Source organism: Lutjanus erythropterus, chromosome 11, assembly GCF_056507025.1.
Source record: "Lutjanus erythropterus isolate fLutEry1 chromosome 11, fLutEry1.hap2, whole genome shotgun sequence".
NCBI lineage: Eukaryota > Metazoa > Chordata > Actinopteri > Lutjaniformes > Lutjanidae > Lutjanus > Lutjanus erythropterus.
Window position 1 is genome coordinate 17,728,389 of NC_139327.1, and position 16,247 is coordinate 17,744,635.

General features: G+C 41.3%; 1 protein-coding gene across 4 annotated transcripts in view; it reads right to left on the reverse strand.

Moving 5' to 3' along the window:
* The window catches only part of sptbn2 (spectrin, beta, non-erythrocytic 2), a 63,944-nt gene that overhangs the window by 4,317 nt on the left and 43,380 nt on the right, over positions 1-16,247 (reverse strand). For 2 of the 4 annotated variants that reach the window (XM_084731078.1, XM_084731079.1), the window contains 26 exons: positions 15,773-16,167; positions 15,150-15,413; positions 14,851-15,062; positions 13,718-13,855; positions 13,379-13,598; positions 12,688-13,224; positions 11,577-11,779; positions 11,378-11,468; positions 11,019-11,165; positions 10,160-10,423; positions 9,299-9,523; positions 9,092-9,181; positions 8,633-8,911; positions 7,807-7,937; positions 7,490-7,694; positions 7,008-7,382; positions 5,904-6,148; positions 5,654-5,792; positions 5,386-5,470; positions 4,918-5,114; positions 4,651-4,778; positions 4,476-4,551; positions 3,352-3,429; positions 1,456-1,634; positions 539-712; positions 77-119 (listed from right to left, as the gene is read on the reverse strand). In XM_084731078.1, the coding sequence (XP_084587204.1) occupies positions 77-119; positions 539-712; positions 1,456-1,634; positions 3,352-3,429; positions 4,476-4,551; positions 4,651-4,778; positions 4,918-5,114; positions 5,386-5,470; positions 5,654-5,792; positions 5,904-6,148; positions 7,008-7,382; positions 7,490-7,694; positions 7,807-7,937; positions 8,633-8,911; positions 9,092-9,181; positions 9,299-9,523; positions 10,160-10,423; positions 11,019-11,165; positions 11,378-11,468; positions 11,577-11,779; positions 12,688-13,224; positions 13,379-13,598; positions 13,718-13,855; positions 14,851-15,062; positions 15,150-15,413; positions 15,773-16,167 (5,120 nt within the window). The remainder of the gene's footprint in view (positions 1-76; positions 120-538; positions 713-1,455; positions 1,635-3,351; positions 3,430-4,475; positions 4,552-4,650; positions 4,779-4,917; positions 5,115-5,385; positions 5,471-5,653; positions 5,793-5,903; positions 6,149-7,007; positions 7,383-7,489; positions 7,695-7,806; positions 7,938-8,632; positions 8,912-9,091; positions 9,182-9,298; positions 9,524-10,159; positions 10,424-11,018; positions 11,166-11,377; positions 11,469-11,576; positions 11,780-12,687; positions 13,225-13,378; positions 13,599-13,717; positions 13,856-14,850; positions 15,063-15,149; positions 15,414-15,772; positions 16,168-16,247) is intronic. The other 2 variants (XM_084731080.1, XM_084731081.1) reach the window with 1 other exon arrangement.

Genomic DNA, 16,247 nt, shown 5'->3' on the forward strand with positions numbered 1-16,247 from the left:
TACTCAACCATCCAGGCAGAAAACATTGCTGACATAAATGTCACTTATATTTATTTATTTGTTCTATACATCTCACCTCATCCTTTGCTTGGAACAGGTATTCTTTTCCATCCCCTAGCCTGCAGACACAGTGTTGAAGAGGAAAACCATTAGTCATGGATAGGTTTTTTAAGTCTTAATACATCTCACTAGCAGGGTGTTTACAGGTATCAGCAAGTTAAATACAAGACTTTTTAAAGCCATCATTTAATTAAATTTGAGGCCAATTTTGCACATTACAAATTATAAGGCAAAGTTAAAGCTAAATAACAGTTGTCCATGTTTATTAGCAAAAACAAAAACAAGATTGTAACTGAGTAACAGAGACATTTGAATTAAACTCTTGCACTTGGAGTGCATTTTGGACCAGTTTATACCACCAATACAGCACTTTATAAAAATTATTTCAGAGCCTTCCAATATTATTAAATATTATTAAATGTGAATTTAAAACATTTTTAAAACATTTTAAGGATTTCGTTGTCAAGTCTCATCTCACCTGAGCTTGAATACATGTTTCCTCTTCTTATAGTCATGGGCTACCTCACACACGGCCTCTCCCAGGCTGATGGGTACTTCTCCGTGGTATGGAATGCCATTGCTAGCACTCTTTCCGTCTTTATAGAAACCAAGACTTCCTTTTCTTAAAACACAGTACACGTTCTGCCAGGACCTATGGGAGCAAAGAAACAGGCTTAGGAGCAGCATAGATACACACATATACTGCATATATATAAATACACTTAGACATACATATAGTATAATCTTGACAGGACAGAGGAAACTCTCCAAAAGAAACACAATTAAATGCCTAGCTTCTCAAATTAATGTTCTTAGACAGCTGGAGGACAGCAGCTATCAGGAAAACGACTGACTTCAAACAATTTCATTATATGAACCTGGACAGTGTGTGATGTTTTGGAGGTGTAGAGGAGCATAGGGCATTAATTAACATTGGATCCTGACTGATCCTGTTGCCGTGTCTGGAGATTTAAGTAATCTATGAAGTTACGCTGTTGTGCCTTGTGCGTTAATTCGTACAGTGTCTCTCTTAATGGGAAGAAGCTTCACCCTAATTCCCTAATTCCCCACCCACAACTTGTCTGGTAATTAAAATGTTGAAAATGTACTGGTTCACCCATTCACTGATATATACGCCTTAGACAAGTAGTGACACTGCAACACACAACTATTAAAAGATATAACAGATTTAACAGCAGTAGTTTTACAGTATATCTTGTCCTGACAGGCAGAGAGATAATACATTTGTTATTATGACTTGACAGACGAGACAAAACTGACTTAGTTTTCCAGCAATCAATCAATTAATAATAATTTTAACTAAAATCAAATCTTTTTTTTATCTGCCCTCTCTAATATAATCACTTGGCCAACTCGCCCCATAACAACCCTCACCTGGTAGCTGCCTTTTTGCTGTGGGACTCCATCTCTTGTTTTCGACAGAGCATCCCCTCCATTGTTTCTGGCTCGGACTCTGCTCCGCCCCTGCTCGGTAACGTGGCAGACGGCTCGAGGCGAGAGGATGCCAGCCCACTGTCCCTGCCCGGTCCGTTCACCGACTCAGACTCTGAGCCCTGTGGTTGAAACCAGAACACGAATGGTGGTGAGAAGGCAGAAAAACATGCGGTTGGATGGACGCAGCGGGCAGCAAAGCAGCCATTCACAACCATACATGAAAAGCCATGATGACGCTTGCTTTGACAGCACTGTATGATTACCTCTTGTAACAGCATAGCGTGGGTTTGGAAAGTCCACATAATCACACAGTACACTGATATTAAACAGGACAATTACAGTCACTCATGTGTGTAAGAAATGTAATTAAAATAACTACACATATGAAGACATGCAAGCTATACTGAACATGGATAGTTACATTTTCTAGAATAATCAAAAGAGCCTGATATCAGATTTGTTTGGATATACAAGATAATCTTTGCCTCTTCAGATAGTTCTCTATTTAACTGAGCAACTATAAATGAATAAATGATAATCTACATTGTAACACAGACAGACAAAAACATACACAAACACACTCAAATACAGGATTACGATCTACAGCCTTAAATGCTCCACATCTCTTAGAATAAGTATGCTAGCTTTAATTTATGATACAAATCTTAAAAACGAAATCCACAGACAACAGGATGTCTTAAAACACTCAAGTAATCAATCCTAAGTCCCACCCCTTTTTGCTATATGTTCCAGTAACAATTGAGCAAGCCTGGTACCCGGCAGAACATCATCAACTTTCTTCTTTCCAGTTTCCTGTACTCAGTTATGCTGTGTGATAGGCTTGTCTATGTTAAAATAAAATCAAAATTTGAAGATGGTTAAAAAATGTTGCTGGAGGATGTGAAAAGTGACATATACAGTGTCATATTAGTAAAACGCCAGCTAACTTAAGGTACCTTGACATAGACAAACTAGTTAGTGTTTTGCTAATATTAGCTATTACATGCAAAAAAAATAAATCCTGGGATGGTTAAGTCATGCCCTGCCCTACTCTGACTGGCTAGTAGTTGTTGCCTTCATTGGGTTGAGTCATTAGGGTTGGGTTCTAGTGGATTTAGGCATGAGCAGTATGGGTATAGGTTAGGGTAAGAACATCAGGGTTAGCCTAGCTAGTGTTCTGCTAACATTAGCTAACTGAAGATGTGACAAAATGTCACTTATGCAGGTCCCAAAGTCACATCCATTTAACAATCTTCAAAATGCAGTTTTCTTTTCACCATAGACAAGCATAGTGTAGAACATATCTCGGTACCAGAAACAGGAAAAGTGAAAGTTGACAGAGGTTCCAAAGGGGTGGGAATTAGGATCAATTGTGACAGTAGTAGAAAGCTTTATCTGCCAGGGAGACCTTTGTGTTCATCTTTTTTCCACCCCAAATCTCCGTCCTACAAATGACTCTCACACTCATCACAGAGTATGGGGAAAGACTACAACAGACCACATGTAAATTGGCTTTGAACAGCTACAAGTATCACCACATTTACAACTTTGGGCTTCACATTTACAGTCACTCCTGTCCTGGTCAAAATGAGCACATATACAACAGCAGACTGATTCATGAAAACAATCTGTTCATGAATCTGCATCATGCTTTTAAACAGCAACAAAAACCACATGGTGGTGCATAAACAAAATAAAGCAATGGTGTGCATCTGTGACAGAGAGCAGTGGCTTCTCGACAGAAGAAGAGAGACGCTGTAGTTGACCAGGAGCTGAGCAAAGGCTGTGACGGGGGCGAGGGGAAGCTACAGAGGTGACCAGTGGCTTGGTACTCACACGCTCCTGCTGCTTTGGCTTACACACACGCTTAGGCTCTGATTTCTTTCCCACTGACAACGATAGCGATAATGACTGCTGATAAAAACGCAATGAGAAATTGTTAAAAGGTCTTTGTCTGTGGCAGAAACTTTAAAGTTAGTAAATCGGTTACACTTAAGACACATTGTAATTGGCTTCTAATAACTGTCATCAATAAGAGTAGACTGCCATCATCTCCTCTGAAACATCCGAAGCCACCAGGTGGTTCTTCTCATCTGCAAGTGAAGACTTTTACTGGAAATGTGTAACACACACACAGAAGCTTACTGCATCCTATTCAGATCTCAACCTCCTACTCAGTTGCTCTTTCCAGATGAATCAGGGTCCCTGAGGTGGTGGGTGAATTTCCTCCTCTACAGCCCCCAGGTGACACTGACAGTTTTCAGAAAAACTACTTCCATACCAGTCAAGTATCATTACCAAAAGTTATCAGCAAAACTAGTTAGTTATCCCTAGCACAAAACATTCCTCACATTTATTCTCTCTAGTTATTTTTGTTTGACTTAATATTTCATAAATTACACTTAAAGATCACTACCTGGTTAAAAAAAAGCCAGACTTCTCTTTCAATTCAATAAAAGCAGTTAAATTTCTCTATAATCAGACAATATGTATCAAAACAACAATGTTGATTGGAGTGGACAGTGACAAAGAAACACACTCACATACAGTTACACTGCATATTACACATGTATGTAGGACATACTCACAGGTTTGTATTTCTTTTATATTTTTTTTGTCATGAAACTCATGGTTTGCAACAAATGTTTCCATGTTTTGAAGAGTATGGCAAGTAATGTAATATTAGCAAATCTTTCATCATGTGAAAATCTGATGACAATTAATGCAAATATATAGTATTTTTTTCAATTCTTTTTCTCTATTAAACTTTTTAAACAGATTGAGTAAAAGAGTGAATATATTTTTTACAAATTTATGTCATAATATAGGAGATGAGGAAAGATAACATGGAAAAGACATTACAGGACGTGCTCCACACCCTGGTAAAAGTGACTGTTGCACCACAGAGCATAAACACTGTCATACGCCTGAAACATTTGAATCAAATAAGCATGTCTCACCTGCGATGTGTCATTGTCGCTGTGTACTCCGTTCACTGACACTGACTGATTGAGTGTGGTCTGATCCAGACTGGTTCTGTGTGTGATGGTGAGGGAAAGCATGTTAATAAAAAAAACTAAATAATGTCTCTCGATACTATACTCCAACATTAATCTGCTTCCTGCTTTGGTTTACCTGGCTGCAGAATCATGTATGTGACTTTCTGTCTCAGACTGTGCCACTTCTTCTGCTGGGGGTGGTGTAGGGGGTCGCCGTGCTCTCTCCTCTTCCTCTAGTCTCCTCTGCATCTCTTGCTCCTCAAGCTGAAAAATGGCAAGATCAGTGGTTACACTGACAGATGAATGGCAGACATCCTGTATCTACCAGGCCATTAAGAAATAAGCAAACAATACTTTTGCACATGTAAAATTTTGTTTTGTGTGAAGTCAACTCTCTACTTACTGTAGTAAGTTTCTCCAGCATCACAAAGCGGTCTTCCCAGGCTGCAGCAAGTTTCTCAAAGGCCTCATGGCGCTTAATGAGGCTCTCTACCTCATCCACATTTGCACCCAGCTCTGCTGCTCGCACCAGAGGTTCTTGTCCTGCCAACCAAGACTCTGCCACGTAGGCATCACGGCCAAACTGCAACACCTCCAGCACTGAGACAAAGAGAGGAGCAGAAGACAGAGGGACATATTAAGAAATACAGTATAGACAGCATCAGAATCATCATGCATACACACACATGACTTGTAGAATACAGTGTAGCTGTGTATATTTTAGCATTGTGATGTCTACATCACAAGTCTTGACAGAGACGTTGACATTTGCGTTCAAACCAGATATACCTGTCGTTTTTTTTTATCTATAACCTTTACTCTGCAGCAACCAATCCCCTTATACAGACTCAAAAACATGTTTATCACGCACCAATTTGTAAGTGGTCCATCTTGTCTTGCCACTTTTTGTTGATCTTGTCCCTCTTCTCCTGGAGTTGAACCAGTTTCTCTCGGATCTGTGAATCAAGTTTAGTTATGAAGTAACACATAAAAATACTAACATCAAGTAATAACCCACAATAAGCCTTCAAGTATGTTCCCTTTGTACTCAGAGCTGATTCTGGGAAAAAATGCATGCACATGTAAATATGCACTGATATGACTGCAGATAACAGTGGAAATGACCTATTGCACAATACCTCGTCAGCTGCATAGTGATTATTGTTGATGAGAGTGTTCCCCATCTCAATACAGGCAGTAAAGCTGTCTGCTCTGGTCTCAATCTCCGACTTGATGTCCTGATGATTGGCAATGACCAAACCTGCAGAGGATACATCCCTGGAACAATAAAAATGACACAGAGGTGAAATTTAATATTTATAAAGTAACACTGATTATACCAGCATTCATCACAGTAAGTGGAATAATTAAGCATACAATGACATTCACCTGGGGCTGTCGTGTGCATCGATCTGAAGGTTAACTCCGTCCATCCAAAGCATGAGGTCTCGCACCATGTTGAAGAAGCGGAACTTCTCCACAGTGTCCAGCAGGAGGAGCCTGCGGGCCTGACCAGCCTCCAGCAGACCCTCCCAGGCAGATGTGACAGCATGTTCACTCCTGTGAATGTCATCAGCTTTCTCCCCAGCATAGGCCTTCTGCAGTCGTGCTGCATCATCTTGTACCTGGTTCACCTACAAGGTCAAAGGGAAAGACATTCAGTTGTCTATTCAAATGCCTCTCATGGAATATCAAGAGCTCTCTGTATTAAAAGGATAGTTTGGCTTGTATAAGGTAATTACTGTTAGATAGTGTATTAGCCACAGTGGATGGGGGCTGCCATATCCCCTAGTTTGGAGAAGCAGAGAGGAGTGCCAGCACGGAAGCTAGTCAATGTACTACTGTGGACAGGGTCAGCAGCATAATGTATTTTGGCCATTTAAAAAAGGTCCACTTAGGAAAAAAATATCAGTTTAAGTGTCCACTATGTATAGATGGATAGAGATTTTCATTATGTTACTTTGCTGTCAGGCAGCCTTTTCTGTTGGAAAGCCACCATTATACAAGCCAAATATCACTCTCTCCAAACCAACTAAACTTCAGCAGCAAAAGTGGACCACTGCTGCCTCGATCTGTTAGTTTGTTTGTGTTACTGTTTGACAAGGACTGTCTGGCTTCACCAAAGTCACACAATAACACAAACAAAGTAACTGATCAAGGCAGTGGATGTCCTGCAACTCTTGTGTTCTGTGAGGCAAAATGACATTTGGAAAGAGCAATAAGTGGCTTGTATAACAGCAGTTTTCCAAATGGAAAAGTGGTGAAAATATTCTAAAAATAGTGTAGACTTAAACTGATATTGATATTTATAGGTGGACCTTTTTTAAGTGGCTAAAATGCCTTAGGTTGCTGATCCTGTCCACAGCTGTTTAGTGCTTAGCTTTGATGCTGGTGTCCCTCTCCGTTTCTGGGTGCGTGATGACTGGCATCTACTGTAGGTAATACAGTGCCTATAAATAAGTATCTCATACAACTCTTTATCAGAAATCTTACCTGTCCACTGAGGGCTTGGATGTCATTTTCGAAAGTGTTGTGCTGTCTGTGTAGGTGCTGAACAGTGTTCAGGTCGCGGCCAAGGTCAGAGGGCAGCCCCTCCCTCTTCTCCTTAACACGTCCGAGCACCTCCATAGCATCCTGATGGAAGCGGTGTAGCTCATAGGAGGCTGCCAGCATCTGTGTGCGTGTGTCAATCAGCTCCAGCAGATCAGCCCATGCCTCGTTTAATCCGTCCTTCCACTCGGCCACACTGGCATTTTCGGGATGACCCGACTCAATCAGGTCATCTGCCAGCCCATTTACACCATCTACGCGCTCTTGGCCAATGGTGCTGGTGTCACGAGCAAACTCCCGGAACTTGTCCCTCAGCATCTGTAAAAAGAGATAAATCAGAGCAAAAGTGGGAAACAATTAATTCAGCTAAATTTCCCTGAGCCTCAGTGTCTCCAAAGCATTTGACTGAGAAAAAAAAAACTCACTGTGACATGTTCGTAGTCCTGTCCTAGTTCATGGGAGCCAGCCACCACCTCCCTCTCAGCAATCCACTGTTCCAGGTCATCCACCTCCCGCTTCAGCTGGGTGAGCCGCAGTCTCTCCTGAAGCCGCCCACGACGTTCCTCAGCGAGGTCTTTCAACCCTGCGTACAGCTTGTCAACCTGAGCTTGACGTAGGGTGATTCTCTCACTGTTTGCATTAACATCAGAGCAAGACAAATCAGTGGCTGTAGGTGTGCAACTTTGTACATAAGAAGGCAGAGTTGACACTTCAGCATTCAGATCTTATTGTGTACTCTCACCTCTCTGGGTGTTCACTGGTGACCATGAGGCGGCTGCTGTTAGATAGCTGGTGAATGGTTTGGGCGTAGTCTTCAAGTGCTTGTTCCAGGGTCTGGTGCTTCTTGACCATCACGAGTGCACTTTGCTCATCCTGGAAAACAAACAGGAAATGATCAGGTATGTTCTAATCTAGACAGACAACTGTGAAAGAGCAGTACCACCCGCCAACAAATGATTAATGTGGAGGGTATTGCAGTGGTGGACAGAAATATTTAGGAACAGTATTAGATGCTAAACTGTCATGGAATTCAAACACAAATGCTATCTACAGGAAAGGTCTGCAGTGTCTATATTTCATTCATGAAATGAAACAGTTTCGTGAGGACAGAAATATACTGGTCCTCTTTTATTGCTCCTTTGTGGAGAACATTTTAACTTTCAGTTCAATTGCTTGGCATTTTTCATTGTCCGTGAATAACAAAACAAACTGCATAAGATAGTCAATATGTCCAGTAAGACTGCAGGACAACAGCAAAACTGCATGATTTGCTAGCCCTGAATGGTGAGGAAAGGACAGGCACTTATTAGAGAAGAAGCACATTCTCAATTTAAAACAAATACGATGTGACAATCAGGCATATGGTTTAGGGTGCCATATTTGTACTTGCCAGTCTTTTACTGCTGAACGAAATGAAATAAAATAACTGAACCTCTATTTGGGAGGATGCTGCACATGCTGACATTTGTTGTTGAAATGTTTATTTATCAGATGATTTCTATGTGGCACACAATGAATTTCTGAAAGGACAAATAAACATATCTATGTCTCATTTTGTGTTGTCTTACCTTGGCTTTTTCCTCTGACATCATGTGCAGCTCTTGTTCTCCCATCCAGGCTTCTGCCTCTGCTGCATCAGCATAGAACTGCTGGGCGCGATTGGCCTCTATTAGACGGGCGTGGCGCTTGTCTGTCTCGCCAATCAGCTGGTCCCAGAGGTCCCGCAGCTCAACAAGGCGCTCCTCCAGGACAGACTGTCTCTCACCATCTACCTGGCTCTGGGTCTTGCCTCGTCTATGGATGTCGTCGATGCGAGGCTGGTGGCCCTGGATCTCCTTCTGCAACGTCTGATTTAGAAAAGGGGAAGGTGGGTTGTAAACTTCTGCGCCTCACATTTGCCTTCGGTCAATACTCAGTGAAGGTGTTTAATAATTTAGAAATGGTAATGAGAGTCTTCCTTTTAATTGCCCTGTACTAGTAATTCATCATTCGATTACTGCATATAATTTTTTTTTTTATCTCCATACCTGGTTCTTCTTGATTAGCAGCTGCACAGTGGGCAGATCTTTTCCATGGTCTGTGGAGGTCGCCAGGGGCATCCTCTCTTTCACCCATAGCTGAGAGAAAAACAGAATAAATAAAACATGAGCATCAGACAAAACAGAATACAATAGAAACACTTAGTCCATACTTCTACATCTAATGGATGCGGTCAGTTGGGTCATTAAACTCACAATTTCATCCTCCAGATCTCTGTTGAACTGATGTGCTTCTTTGGAGGCGAGAAGCTGTTGCCTCCTCAGTTTGAGAGGCTCCTGAAGGTTGGCAAAGCTGTCAGTGACGCGCCTCTGCTGGCCATCGACTTCAGCAAGCCCGGCATCCTCCTGGGACAGGGCCAGAGCCTGAGACTGGAGGGACTGTACCTCCTTCTCTCTGACCTCCATCTGGTGCTCCAGCATCTACACAGGGACAGGGACAGTACAAAGATGTAAGACACAAAGATATGACGGTTGGCAATCTACACTGAACAGATTTGGCCAGTTCCACCATATGCACTCAGCTCAACAATTCAGGCTTTATCAAATATTCTTAACATTAAGTGCAGATTTCATTCTGTAATTACTGTACATAGTTTTTTCAGCACATTTAAACAAGTTACAATTTTCTTGATATATGATATTTTAATCATATTACATTTAAGCTCTGCAACACAAGAGTATTTCTTGACAGCAAAGACTAAAGGACATACTTTAATTTGGCATACAGTTGAGGCTTATTTGACCAAGTTAAATAAAATCTGGAATATTTTATTAGAGCTGTCCCTTTATTAGGCAGAAGGACGAAATGCAAAAAAAAAGTTTTAAAGTTGCACTGAAGCTCATGTCTGCATTCTAGCTGACTTGTGAACCCTTAAATCGTTGCTTTATTATTAGATCATATTGAAAAACTGTTAACCACAATACTATTGCTATTTTTTATGAATGCATTTCTATTGTATATTATCGATAATATTTGGGCAGTTTTAAAATTAAGTTGGATGTGTTTGGAAAAAACAAAACAAAACAAAACACCTAATTGATCTGGCAACACTGTACCTGGTGCTTCTTGAGCAGGATGTTGACACTGGTCAAATCTTTGCCGTAGTCGTCGCTATGCAGCTGACTCTCAAGATTTTTCAGCCAGACGTCAAGAGCCGAGCAGCTCTGTGTGAAGAGCTCTGCCCGGTTGGCATCGAACAAGCACTGGGCCTTGGTGCGGGTGGTGCTCTCCAGCTCCTCCCACTGACGCTGCAGATCTTCCAGGGTCTGCTGAACTACAGGTTTAAGCTCTGGCTTCTCTGCCACCAGTGCCTGACCCTCCTGGTGTAGACAGGAAACAAAGACAAGGTTTCATTTAGATTCATTTAGCTGCTTTGACAAACTCAATGCTGGCAGGCTGTTCCCAGTTTGAAGCTAAATTAATTAATGAAATGCTTATTTAGCCTACCCATTAACAGTCTCATCAACATGAATTCATGACAAGTACTGTTTTATAACTTTACATTTGGGAAAAATGTAATATATGCATTTATTTTTAATGCACCCTGGGTTTTAACTAATCTGGGGAGAACTGTATTTTCCTACTATGCATCAAGGGCTTGGAATCATCTATAGAAAGATCTTAGATTAGAAACACTTGTATCCATTGATAAATTTGAAGGAATCATAAAGAATGTGGTGATGGAGATGTGCTTATTTTTCTTGAGAGGCCACTGTGTCTTAATAATTGTTGTTTTGTTGTGGATTTTTTGTTTAATATGTTGTATTTGTAACATTTTAATATGTTGTGATTGGCTGCTACCTGGTAAAAGAGATTCTGAATCTCAATGGGACTTCCCATTTAAATAAAGGTAAAATAAAAATAAGTATATAAATAGACAAATAATGACGATAATCAAAATAAAAATGGTCATACCTTATCAATTTTGTCCAGCCAGTCTTTGTTGGAGGCTAGCTCTGCCATGAAGGCTTGATGTTTCTGCCACTTGCTGTGAAGATTTCTGGCCTCGTCATAAGACATATCCTGAGCTGTCAGCATCTTCTCATTGATCCATAATGTGAGCTACAGAAAAGAACACAGCATTATGGAACAAGCATTAGTTTTAATATTATTAATAATAATAAATAAATAAATACAACTGATTAACACATTTGTTAGCTTGTTTCTTATGATTGTCCATTCACAATACTATGTGACTTTCACATATTTGAATCTTAAGCATCTTAACTTATTCATTCGTTATGCTATATACTTCATTCAATATCATGTTTTACCTCCTGTCCATCTTGGAGGAAGTGTTGAAGTTCACGGTTGTCCTTTAGCTTTGTCAGCAGCTCATTTGCAGCCATCTTATTCTTAAGATGCCTGGGGAAAATTAAGAAGAAAGCTAAATGAGCAACTTTAAACATCAACTTAAAAAGAAATGCTTACATAATTAAGTGTTTTTGGCCCTTCTTTTACTGTTGCTCTAACCTTTCCTGGATGGAATCAACTTTTTCCTGGATCTTATCAGAGTTTGCATTAGAGTCATTAATGAGGCGCCGTCCAGCCTCCACAACGCCAGTTATCTTCTCCTCACTGGCCTCTGTGGTGGTGAGGAAATCCTCATGCTTCTTAATGGCCTCCTCTGCTCCCTGAAGACTGGTGGGCATCTCTGTGTGGGACAGCACATACTCCTACATAGAGGGGAAAGGAATGTTACCACTTAAAAAATGACATTTCTTACATGCAATTATCTAATTCCAATCATTTTATTGTCTTTTCTATTTTCACATGAATAATTCAAAACTAGCATGAGCAACAAATGTAATTTCTTGTTTTACTTAAATATTCACATTAATTTTCTGCTGCTATTTTGATTCATCCTTTTAAATTGTTCAAAGACTTACATGAATTTACTTACTTTTCATTTTAAATTCTTGTGTCATCAATATGATAGTAGGTCTCTGGATTTTATGACATGAAAATACACTGAGTGTAGTGGTTTGCACCATACAGATCTAGGTCTATGGCCCACTTTGAGTGCAGCTTATGTTTCTCCATCCAGCTGCTCTGATTTGAGAGCTACAATGGGCGTGTGAAAACACATATCTAGCCAGTGTCAACAAACCACAAACACCCACACAACCATAGGGTAAACATATATCTGACTACCAGAACAACTATCTCACTAAAACCACTGTAGGAGAAGAGTGTTTCAGTTCAAAAGGGACACATTTAAGCTGTGAAAAGAAAATGCTAATTTAAAAAAAAAATGTGTTTACGTTTTAATTAATGTGCTTAATTAACTGAAATTATGAATATGACAATTTTGCAACATAGGTTCAGCATTTCAGTCATGTAGTGACTGTCAAACTCAGGTCCAGAGACTGATACTTTAACCCATGCCCTGCTCAAAGACCTTATCATTCTCTTAAATTATACACCTTTAGATAGTATTTCAGGCACACATAGTTATTTGGATTTGAATTTGGCACAGACTAGTGGACTGTAGACTACCAATAATACTTCACGTTGACACATAATTTTTGTTTCAATGAGGCCACAGCTCTCAGGCTCAAATTCCATTGTACATTTTCCTAACCTGGCTGTTGAGGAAAGCCTCGGCCTGCTTTGCATCTCTCAAGAAAGTCTGGAAGTCAAAGGCTTGGGCCAACAGACTGTGGCGGTTCTCCCACATACGACGCAGCTCATGCCAGCCGGTGTCCAGTGCCTGAAGCCTCTGGGCCAAGAACATGTGCTGTGCATCTGTCTGGCCTTGGGTCACCTCCTCACCCACTGCTCGCATCTTCTCATAGTCCTCCTTATAGTTATCAACCTCATTCTTTATACTCTCATGCTGGGCGAGCAAACTCTCAGCCTCAGGCAGAGAGGTGGGAATGTCCTCTGAGGCCACGGCTGTCTGAGTGCGGGACAGCCACGACTGGAAGTCATCCAGATCCCTGAGGAAGCCCTGCAACTTGCTGGCTTCTCCCAATGACTCCTCACGCCGTTTCATGGTGGCATTCAACTCCTCCCACACTTCTTGAATCTCTGCCAGGCGTCCTTGGATCTCTCCAGCCTGATCTGGATGTTCCTTGGCCAGTTTTCCAGCCTCGTTTCTCAGGTCATCTAATTTGCCCTGAAAGGACACAAAAAATTATTTAAACTCAAAAGTGATGACAAGAAACTTCAACATGAAGCCCAATGTAAGCCTCCTATTAATTTACTGTTTTTCATTGCATAGTCTGTTCTGTTCCCTCACTAACAGGTCACTGTGTGTGACCTCTTCATACCTGAATGGCCTCAAGGTCCCTCTCCATGCCAGTGAGTTTGCGCTGCAGTGCCATCACTCCAGCCAAGTCATTGCCCAGGCTCTGAGTGGATTCAATCACTTTGGTCTTTTCCTTCATCCAAGTTTGGATCTCGTTACACTCCAAGTGGTAGTTCTGGATGTTCAGGGCTGACTCCAGGCCTTGTTTCTTTTGACCAGCCAGTTGCTGGAACTCCCTCCATCTAGGGATCACATCAAATGTAACATTTTACTAAAAATGCTAACAACAGTGCTAAATGAGTACAAATATATTTCTGTGTAAAGTGGCAGGTTTTACTACCCAGTATGTGATAGCTCTGACCTGTTGTTCAGTTGGTCTTTTGTCTGGTGGATTTGGTCTTTATTACAGTTGTCGGAGCTCAGCAGCTGCTCAGCCACCTGGTTCACATCAGTGACACGAGTGCCTAGGTTGTTCATCTCAGGTTCCAGTGTCTCAAATCTGCAGCCATAAATAATAGACCAGCGTCAATTCACTCATTCTGAAAAGTGCTATCTAACCCAGATATTTCTGTAGATAATGATACTATATGTGAGAGAATGCAACAACATTTTATACGCTTTTTATAAAAAAGAGAGCTACAACAAGGTTCCCACTCTTTTCAAGAGATCATTTCCAGGACTTTTCTAGGACATTTTTAGTGATGATCTAGCTGGTATGACAGACAGGCTGATACATTCCTATCTTTGGGAGTCAGATTAAAAAGAATAGGCCTACAGGCATAATTTTAGATGTTTTAATGTCACTACTTGTACTACTATTGCCTCTTCCATTTTTTTATGTGTTGCCTTGTTTATTTGTCTGTTTTAATATTGTCATTACAATTTTTAAACAAGTTGGGAAAAAAGCAAGTTTATCTTAATAAAGTCTACCACAGTTACAGCCAGCAGGGACTAATATTTACATTTGAGGGATAATATAACCTACATTATCAGTTTCAGCCCTTTATGTTGTAATGTCATCCAAACTGCGGGTGGTAGAATGTGAGGAGATTTTAGGGTGTGAATACAGCGAATCAATGACATAATATGGCAGTGTTATGTGTTTCGGGGGGCTCTGATAGATAGTCCACCAATTGGTTCTCAGCTGAAGAAAATAGTTGACTGCTGATATAATTTTTCAGGACAACACAAGATTTTCCTGGACATTCTACCTTTTATCTCATTTTCCATAACTGGAAAACTGGTCAACCATTTTCAAGTTTTAATCTTCTGTTGAATTTTTATCAACTCTCCCTCGTGGATTTGATTTCACAAATTAATAATTAGCAATGAATTGAACTTAATACAATAAGTGAGAATTAATAATTATCAGCTTCATCGTCTCAAACTTGAATAGGTTTGAGGGATATATGAATTCAGCCATCATCATGTTTTTTTTTTATAACTTAAATCTTCTATATTAACATTCTTCGCTTTCCTTATGTCCAGACTAACCTTTGCTGCACCACCTCCAAGTCCTCCAGTTTGGTAGGGATCTCCATGCCATGTAACCACTGCTCTTTTTCCTCCACCCAGAGCTGGCAGGCACCTGCTTCGCTAAACATGCGGTAGAGGGCCAGGGCACCCTCCAGAGCCTGGCGCCGTGCTGCTGACAGAGACTCCAGTTCTTCGTAGCGCTGCTCAATAGCAGGTAGGCGACCATCCACCTGCAGTCAGCAGTAAACAATAATTTAGGTCTACAACCAGCATGTCATCATTGAAGAGGAATGAAAAACACAAGTTCACAGACATACCTCAGGGAAATGTACAAATGCCTGTGGCAGGGCTTGGGCCTGCTCATGCAGGGAGTCGATGAGAGGATGGTGGCTCTGGATCTCCTCCTCTATCTCCCTCTGCTTACGAGCAAGAGTTTGGGTGGAGAACTCATCGTGGCCAACCTCCTGACTGGACACCTGTCTGAGAGTCTCCATGATCCAGGCCTCCATGTCATTGGCATCTGTTTGGAATTGGTGCAGGGCCACCGCTTCCTTAAGATTCTGCTCTCTGAGCTTTGTGGTCTGGGGAGCAGTATATACAGAAAAAAATGTCTGAGACTGTGTGCTTCTCTTCAGACTAAGCTTGGAAAAAGGCACCTCATTGCTCCCTTTTAGTTTAATTTAGTTTAAAATTTTGCTCAATTCCTGGCAATTATGGCATCATGTTATGTCATTTGATTACATAGACACTGAACAATTGAGCCCAGATAGCCTAATATTGCTATTTTACATAACTTAAGACAACACCAGATATATAAATGGTGTTTATTAGTTGCTGACTCTGGGAAAGGGAGAAAAACAGTAAAATTTCCTGAAATATATCTCTCTTTTACCCAATCACACACACTGTACAAATACATAGAATCATGATCACCACCCACCTCCTCCAGATGTGCCCACTGAGCACGGATGTCTTGAATCCTCTCAGTGACCTCTGGGGCTCCATAGTGTCCCTCCTTAATCAAAGTTTCTCCAGCAGCGATGCTGTTACTGAGGGGGCCATAGCGGGCTGCCATTTCATCCCTGAAAGCCTCATGTTTGCTGAGCAAGTGAAGGGCAGAAGTGAGGTCACGACCACAGTCTCCACTGGCCAGGATTTGTTCCTGCTCTCTGATCCAGGCTGCCTCCTCTCCCAGATCCCACAGGAACTGCCACAGGCGGCGTGAGTCCTCTAGGCGCTCTCTGCGTTTCCCTGCAAGCTGGCCAAGCTCATCGTAGGCCTGACCCAGCAGGTCAACCTTCTCACTAACTAGTCCCGGCTCACACGGTTTGTAGGCTGGCAATTAGAACAGGCAAATACATGGTACTTAGATGCTGTACACAAATAGGTCAGACTAAAGCTGGATGGTCTGTAGA